Raw genomic sequence first — 8,841 nt, 5'->3', positions numbered from 1 at the left:
CCCCCTTCCCGGTCCCTCCCCCTCCCCCTTCCCTCCCTTCCCCCCTCCCCTCCCTTCCCCCCTCCCCTCCCCTGCCCTGCCCTCCCCTGCCCTGCCCTCCCCTCCCCTGCCCTCCCCTGCCCTCCCCTCCCACCTCACGTTCACCCTGGGCTGGGACTGCTAACTGCTAACACCGCGCTTCCTCTGCAGGACCCCAGGAGGCCACCGGACCCGTTTACAAGGCCCAGGCTCGTCCTGGAAGGAGGGCGGGGTATGAGAGGCTTGGGGAGAGGGTGGGTAAGCCTCCCGGAGACTCTGGAGGACTCACCTTGCGCTTTGGAAGCAGGAAGAAGATGAAAAATGCAGGGCTACCTATTGGGGGAAATACTGGGGAAGCTGAGAGACCCAGAGGAGCCGGGCTGCTGAGTGTGTGTAGCTGGGAGGCACACCAAGGGGAGTGTCGGGGTGACTCGCACCGCTGGCCAGGTGGCAACGCAGCCCAAGGGGTCATTCATTGCTATAACCCCCACTGTCCCCTCCAGCAGGTTCAGTGCGGGCTTTTGCTGAATGAAGAGGAGGCGAGCACTGCCCCCACCCCCACCCCAGACTAGCTCTGTGGACAGACCATACCTCACAAAAGGGCACTAAAGGGGGGGAGTAGGAGGTGGGGGCCAGGAGACTAACCCCCAGGCCTCTCAGGACTGCACCCACAGCTCAGCCTGGAAGCCAGAGGGTTAGCCTGTGGGCTGGCCCTGACCCTGATCCCACAGGGGACCGAGCCTGTAAGGAGGGCCCTGTCCTTGAGGAGCTTCAGGCTGGAGGTCCTCTGCTCGCCTGGCATTGTGGGCATTGTGGTGGATTTGGCCTGGAGGCACTGAAAAGGGTCCAGGTGGTCAGGGTGAAGCCTTGCCCTTTGCTGGAACTTAGATGAGCAGGAACTGGAAGCCTCTGCTTCTCTCTTTACCCCTCTCTCCAGCACTTTCCCTCCACTCACTTCTGCAAATCCCGTGGAGGTAACAACTGCCCCTCCTCACATAAGGCCAAGAGGAGGCCATGTGCACGCATCTCCTCCTACCTGGCTGCAGGTAGCTGTAAGTAATGCCGTCTGCATGCTTTGGGTGCTCCGTGTTTCACGCACAGCCCGGGTGCCTTGGCTCTGACCTTTAGAGTGACTCCGCAGAGCAGGGGTGGTCTCCCATTTTACAGTTAAGGCACATGAGACTGGCAGGGATTAAGTGACTCAGGCCACCCGAGGTCACCAGCCAGCAACTCCCAGACTCTAGATTCCTGTGCTCATTCCCCGTTGTTAGTCACTAACACTTGCTCCTACCATCAGATACCTTGCCTACGTCTTACCTCACTTTCCACTCTCTCTTTAGACTGTGAGCTGGTGGTGGTATCCTCATTTTGTAGGTGAGAAAATTAAATTTCCTTGTAAGTTCTCTGTCAAAAGTCCAATCGTTGGCTTCCCTTCAGTTCTGCTGATTAGCAAGTGAGTGACTCTTGGAGGCCAGGATTTGATCTCTGCCTCCAGGCACCGGCAGCAAGAAAGAGCTGGAACTTTCTCGGGGATTCTACCAGGGACAGAGAGGAAGAGCTGGGGCGTCCAGGGTGGTGGCACAGATACTGGAGCCAGGCCTCTTACTATCTCGGGCAAGATACTTTTAAGCTCTGTTTCTGATCCATAATATGAGCATTATGGTGACCCCCCCCCCCCCATAGGTGGTGTTGAGGCTCGAATGAGTTTGTAAGTTAAAAATTTAGATTATGCCTAGCACATAGTAAGTGCTACACCAGTGTTTGCTGTTATGATGATTATGCTGGGTGGTCAAGCAGGAGCACCCTGGAGAGGCTGAGTTGTGTTGTGTGCCCCCCCCCCACACACACACACTGAATCTAGGCCTAAGTGACGATGCTTAGTGAGCTCAGCAGTTTGCAAGGCTCAGATCTCAGCAGAGGCCCCACTCAGGACAAGAGCACAGAGGGATGCCCTGAAGACCTGTGTCCCGGGAGAGGGTCATTGTTGGAGCATCCAGAGAGGCCTCTTTTACACAGGACTTAACGGGAAAGGAAGCTTGTGGAGGGCAGAGGGCTGGTGGTTCATTTTATCCCACTCAGTGCACCTGATTCTGTTTCCAGCTTGTGCACTGTGGCGCCTCAGGGCAGCACCAGAACCGAGGGACCCAGGGAAGAAGCGACTGCAATCCCAGCCATGAATTCCTGCTTAAAACAAATCCTGGGGGGATGCGGCCCACCTTGTGTTGATGGCCCTGACCATGAATGTGCCCGGCTTCCTCCCTCCCTTGTTGCTCGCCACCCTGTCAGGACCCTCCTGGAGGGGCATGGCTGCAGGACTGAAGGTGGGGTTGGAACTAAGACCTTCAGGTCCTGTCCCTCACTAGCTGCAAGATACAGGGCAAGTTGGGACACCTCCTGGAGCACAGCCCCCCCTCCCCTTTCCCTCATCTATAGATGGGTGTAGCTGTGGGATGGACCTCGGACCCCCGAGGTGGGGATTCAGGGGCAGAGTCCATCAAAGCCCTGAGCGGGCGCCCCTTAAGCTTCAAGGCCGCCTGCTGGTTCCAAGTGAGGGGGAGGGAGAGACTTAGCTGCAAAGTCCTCGGAGTTTCCTTTATAACGGCGGGAACATTCCTCCCCCTGCACCTGCGGGAGTGGGGTGGGGCCGCAGGGCCTGTTGTCTGGGAGGACCTGGGGCGGGCAGGACAGCTGGAGGGGCGGTGGGGTAGACCAGATACCTGGAGAGTAAGGGTCCAGGGCCCCGGGAGGGACTTGTGCGGAGGCGCGTTGGGGGAGCAGGCGTCTGCGGCGCGCAGGGCCCCTGGGGTCGCGGGCGCACCCTGGGGCCGGCGGGTGTCAGAAAATCCAACTAGGACTCTCAAGAGGGACCTCCAGCTGTGGCCTCGTCTCAGAGATGTCTTGGAGAAACTGCAGTGCGGGCCGCTTCTTCTCGAGACCAAAGGAAGGGGCAGGTTTTGGAAAGCAGGGTGGTCCAGGAGCCGCGCGCATCCGGCCGGTGCGCGGCTCTCCCTGAGGCCACCCTCCAGGGGCTCAGGTTCCCAGGGTCTGGTTTTGGCGCCTGGGGCATCCTTTCCTTTCCTATCTAGGGTTTGTTTGCTTCTCTAGTTTCCTTCAGCCGAACACTGTGACCCTGCACCGACGCCTCTGCCTGCCTTAGCCAGGTTCCTCCCCTAACCTGGGACTGGTAGTCCCTCCCTTGCCAGCGATCAGCTTTTTCCTTTGTTTGGTTATTTGCTTTCCTGTTTTTGGTGTGTGTGTGTTTTCTATCACCTCCACCCCAGGTGTGCACGTTGGAGGTGTCCCCCACCTTTTACCAACTTGCTCTTTGAAAAGGCTGACCTGATTATGAAGAATTTTCCTCCCATACGCAGGTGGTTTGCCCCCTCTCCCCTCCCCCTTCTGCGTCTGCCACCCACGGGGCAGTTGAGGAGCACAAATCCAGCGGCTGTAACCTGAAAGGTCCACATGTCTAATACCCAACAAACGCTGAGTTAACCGGGGTCTGAGCCACGCTGTAACAGGCCAGGCTGGGGGAAATGACAAGCAAAAATAAAGCCAGGAAACCCCACGATGTATTCCTGATCAATTTTATTTAAAGGCCTAAAGCAAACGATTCACTTCCAAAGTACAGGAAAGTGTCACGGACAGATTTTGAAATGAAAAGTGCAATGTTTCTCGTCAAGGTGGGGGGGAGGGTCCCTGTAGCGTCAGTCCTCATTTATACAGAGCTGAACGGGAAAGGAGCTTTGTGAAAAGGCGTGTGGAGGGCCAGCAGAGCCAGGCCTGGTGATGCCCCGTCAGAAGGCAGAGTGTCTGCAGGGTCACGGCAGACAGATGGACAGTGGGGTGTGCACTCCCCGGGTCAGATGCCTCCTCTGGGCTATTTCTGTGATGCGCGGCTCCAGAGCAGGTCCAGACAGGCGGGGAATGTGGTCTGCAGGGGCTCTGCACGGAGCCGCCACCTTCCTGGACCCTCTGTTTAGGGGCTAGAGCTTCTGGAGACCCAGCGAGAGCATATGTGGCCGAAAGGGGAAAAAAATGTGAGGGTGGCTGGGGCATGGGGCAGGAGGGGCTGGGGCAAGAAGGTAACTGGGTTCTGGAGTACCACCTGGGGGGAGTACCACCTTCAGTCCTGCGGGGGGGAGGGGCTGGCGCTGTGGCCAGGGAGCCCTATTGCGCCCATTTCCAATGGTGCCCTCCCCAAATGGTGGGGAATCTGAAGAGTCAAGGAACAGACTCATCTAGATTAGTTTTCTTAAGGTGGGATCCCCAACCAGCAGAATCAGCAGCATCTGGGAACTTACTAAAAATGCAAATTCTGGGCCCTACCATCAATCTCTGGGGCCCAAGAGAATTTACATTTTTAACAAGTTGCTATGTGATCCTAAGGATGCAGATAGAGGTTCCCTAGCAGATTTAGTGGTTTTATTTTTTTATTTAGTGGGTTTGGGAGCTACTACTCTACTGTGGTACCCGAGCCACAGAGTTCTTGCCCAAACAGTCCTGCACCCACCTCCATGGCACGGAACTGTTTAAGGATGGAAACTGTGTCGGCCCTCTCAACGTTTAGCTGGGGCAGCAAGTGCCTCAGGCTTGTCCCTCTCACCATATCCTTGGTTTGGGGAGAAATATGAGAGGCATATGGCCTCATAAGAGTGTATCCAGCTCCAATGTGTGCACCCGTGGCCTGGGAGCTTGGACCTGTGGCTGAGAGTGTCCACGTGCATGCAGGTGAGGCCCAGCAAACCGTGGACTGGAACTGGTCTGGGAGGGGAAGGAGCAGGACACAGGCTGAAGCCCCCATCTGCGCTCTGTCCCGAGCCCTGGGAAGAGTAAGCGTGCCCGAGGCTGCGGAATCAGTGGAGCCCTCTCTCTATAGATACTTTCCTCTCTTCTGACCACTCCTGCGGACTAGAGAAATGGGACTTAGCTGCGCAGACTAGCCATTAACTAGTCCACACTTAAAAAAAAAAAAAAAAAGATGCAAACAAAAGCAGGTTGGCTGATCTCTCCATGTTGCACAGGAGAGGAATAAATCATCCCTTACACCTGCCTAATGCTCTCCAGCCATTGACAGACTCTCAAGAATGATGTAAGCAGACGTGGGTTTTATCCTAGCAAGCCCTGCAAATGCAGTTTGGATTAGATCACATCCCTTATGCAACTACTGGTTGCTTTTAGATCTTTGTACCGGGATGTAATGGGGAGGCAAGAGGGCAGTGGGGCTTCGGGCCTAAATGTTTGGCCCACTTTGGAATTAAATAGACCTAGGTTTGGATTTCAGCCTTACCACTTACTACTAGCCCTCAGACTTTGGTAATTACCTTAATTTCTCCAAGCCTTGACTTTCCCATCTGTAAAATGGGAGCAATAGGGATACCTACTTCACGGAACTGTTCTGTGTTTGTGGATAAAGATGGAAACTGTGTCAGCCCTCTCAATATTTATCTGGGGCAGCAAGTGCCTCAAGGCTTGTCCCTCTCACCACATCCTTGGTTTGGGGAGAAATAGGAGAGGCAGGAGGGTGACGCCTAAGGCCACAGGTCCAGGGGTCTGGGTGGCGGTTGAGCTTTGTCAGACACGGGTTTCTTTACAGGGGGAGAAAGTGTGCTGAATTCCCGCTGATGTTAATGTGACCCTGGTAGTTTTGAAGGTCTTGGCTTCTATAAATCAGCTGCCTCCAGCAACTTTTCCCTTTTCACCTCTCTAACCCTTCCCACAGCTCCCTCTCAGGTTGGGACTTGTGTGTGAGAGTGAGGCGGCCGTGCTGCGGTCAGCCCGAGCGGGGAGGGGGCACTGGGTGTGGCTGAGGCTCCAGACCTAGTGCCCTGGGGCCACATCTGGACTGGCAGTGAGGGTCGAACCTGGGACCCAGTGACACTTTTACTATTGCAATCGACCCAAACTTTACTAGCTTCTGGGGAAAGCTGGGGGCTTTGGGGATTTTTGTATTTGCTGGGTTGTAAATATTTTATGAGAAGGCAGCCCAGAAAAATCTGGTTAGCTTTCTGCCCTGCACATTGAAGTGGGGTTGGCTTTATAGACAAATGTGTCAAAAAAAAAAAAAAAAAAAAAAGAGTCCAGTTTTGCCTTCATCCCAAAGAATTCACTTTGGATTTTAAAAGCCCTTTACTCCCCCCACCCTACACATGCCCCAAGTTTTTATTTCTCACCTGTAACCGAAAGATTTATCTGCAGGATCAGTTGAAAAGCAGGAAGATTTCAGGTTGTGTGGGTGGAGGAGGGGAGGCTGTCACTGTGTGTGTGTGTTTGCGGCTGAGGTTTTCTGCTCCCAGAAGCGTCTCTGTCTTACTGGATTCAGGGTCTTCTCAATGGATGGATGCCTGGTGCGTGCGCTTCTTCATTTGCAGCCCCCCACCCCAGCGCTCTTTGGTTTGCTTCTAAATGGTGAATTTAAAAGAGAAATTAAGAAATCACACAACCCCTTATTCTGGGTGCTTTGTGTTGGGCCAGATGCTTCTGCAAAACAGCCTGGCTGGCAGCAGGTTCCCCTCAGGACCACAGTGGCCCTAAACTAGGCAAGTGCCTTTGAATAATCTTGGAACTTAAAAAAAAAAAAAGCTAACCAAAAAAATCCCCCAGCAAAACCCCAATGCCCAGGCCCTGCCCTCAGACACTGACTCAGTGCCTGAGGCAAGCCCAGGCGGCGGGGACGTCTAGGTTCTCCAGGTGATTGTGGGGGCAGCCGGATGGGGCCTGGCTGTCCTAGGAGTGGACTGACCTGCATGTCCACAAGGGCTGGGAGAGCAAGGTGGGCCTGGCAGGGCTTGGCCCCCAAGGCTGCTGCTGCTGGTGGCCGGGGGTGGGGGGGGGGGGTGTTGCTGGGGAAAACACAGCACTAAAGAGAAGTATTAACGAGGTCACTGTAGATGGTACCAAGTGTCAGGAAGATGATGACACAGGGTCCCCTGATAGTGGCCGAGGGGAGTTGCTTTAGATCAGAGGGGGTGACATTGAAGCTGAGATGGGAACGCTGACAAGGAGCCAGCTGAGAGGAGATCTGGGGGGGGGGCAGCCCCGCGACCGCAGAGGGCACATTCGTGGTCACTTGCGAGCTCCCAGGGGGGCGGGTGAACGCGGGGGGCCGCGGCCTCCGGCTCCGCCCCGGGAGCCCCGGGCTGGCGGCGGGGGGGGGGCTGCCCTGTGCGCCCCCGCGCGCCGGGGTGGTCGGGCCCGCGGCCGGCGGAGCGGGACTGGGGGGCCCGCCTGCCCCGCTGCCCGCCCTGTTCCTCCCGGGGGCAGCCGCCGAGCGCCGGCCGATCTCCCCCTTAAGTGAAACTGACGGTAATTATTTTTTATCTCGCAGACGATCTCTCGCACAGCGCGCTCCGGAGACAGAAGTATTTGTTTGATGTGTCCACGCTCTCAGACAGGGAAGAGCTGGTGGGCGCGGAGCTGCGGCTCTTCCGCCAGGCGCCCGCCGCGCCCCGGGGCCCGCCCGCCGGCCCGCTGCGCCTGCAGCTCTCCGCGTGCCAGGCGCCCCAGCTGCTGGGCGCGCGGACCCTGGACCCGCAGGGGGCGCCGCGGGCCGGCTGGGAGGTCTTCGACCTGGGGCAGGGCCTGCGCCGCGGGCCGGGGACGCAGCTGTGCCTGGAGCTGCGCGTGGCCTGGGACCAGCCCGAAGGCGCCGGGGAGCCCGAGGCGCGCGCGCCGGGGCCGCCCCCGGACCTGCGGAGCCTGGGCTTCGGCCGGCGAGCGCGGCCCCCGCAGGAGCGCGCGCTGCTCGTGGCCTTCACCAGGTCCCAGCGGAAGAACCTGTTCGCCGAGATGCGCGAGCAGCTGGACTCGGCCGAGGCCGCGGGCGCGGGCGCCGAGGGGTCGTGGCCGCCGCCGTCGGGCGCCCCGGACGCCGGGCCTTGGCTGCCCTCGCCCGGCCGCCGGCGGAGGCGCACGGCCTTCGCCAGCCGCCACGGCAAGCGGCACGGCAAGAAGTCGCGGCTGCGCTGCAGCAAGAAGCCGCTGCACGTGAACTTCAAGGAGCTGGGCTGGGACGACTGGATCATCGCGCCCCTGGAGTACGAGGCCTACCACTGCGAGGGCGTGTGCGACTTCCCGCTGCGCTCGCACCTGGAGCCCACCAACCACGCCATCATCCAGACGCTGATGAACTCCATGGACCCCGGCGCCACGCCGCCCAGCTGCTGCGTGCCCACCCGATTGACTCCCATCAGCATCCTGTACATCGACGCGGGCAACAACGTGGTCTACAAGCAGTACGAAGACATGGTGGTGGAGTCGTGCGGCTGCAGGTAGCGCTGCCTTCGTGGCCGTGGCCGTGGCCGTGGCCGTGGCCGTGGCCGTGACCGCAGGGGAGGCCTGACTGCAGAGTCAGAAGAGGAGCCGGCCTTGGAGGCGGAGGGTGGGGAACAGCCTGGACGTGCAGCCGGAGGGGGAGGCGGGAGGTCGGGCCCCGCCCCGCCCCGCCCCCGGGACCTCTCTCCTGCCGGCCCAGAGGGAGAGACGGGATTTTCACCCCGTGCCGGCCGCCCTGGGAAAACAAGCCAAGGAGGATTTCTTTAGTTTGTATCTTTATTCTTGTGGCTTTGGATTGCCTTGTGCGCCTCACAGGCTTTGATAGCAGGGTGGGGGAGGGGAGGCACAGGCCTGTTTCTCAACTGCTTGGTGGATGGAGGGGGCGGATACTAGTTTAAGAAGAGAAACAGTGTGGCAGGAAGAATCACCTTGGACCGCATCTTGGGTTGATTGTTTCTACCTGGGTATGGAAGGGGGGTCGTTCGGGCCATGTCATAGCCCATGCCTTGTACCCCCCCCCCCCAGCAGAAGGTGCTGAAGGAGAGGAGT

The 8,841-nt window shown here is 58.2% G+C and overlaps 1 protein-coding gene across 1 annotated transcript in view; it reads left to right on the top strand.

Moving 5' to 3' along the window:
- Positions 1-8,335, top strand: part of GDF6 (growth differentiation factor 6) — a 14,550-nt gene extending 6,215 nt beyond the window's left edge. The window contains exon 2 of the mRNA XM_087825149.1: positions 7,346-8,335. Within this exon, the coding sequence (XP_087681275.1) occupies positions 7,346-8,292 (947 nt within the window). The 3' untranslated portion in view covers positions 8,293-8,335. The remainder of the gene's footprint in view (positions 1-7,345) is intronic.
- The last annotated feature ends 506 nt before the right edge of the window (positions 8,336-8,841 follow it).

This window comes from Miniopterus natalensis, chromosome 16 (genome assembly GCF_054644295.1).
Source record: "Miniopterus natalensis isolate mMinNat1 chromosome 16, mMinNat1.hap1, whole genome shotgun sequence".
NCBI lineage: Eukaryota > Metazoa > Chordata > Mammalia > Chiroptera > Miniopteridae > Miniopterus > Miniopterus natalensis.
The sequence above is the reverse complement of the archived record's forward strand: the minus strand, read 5'-3'. Positions and strand labels throughout refer to the sequence as shown.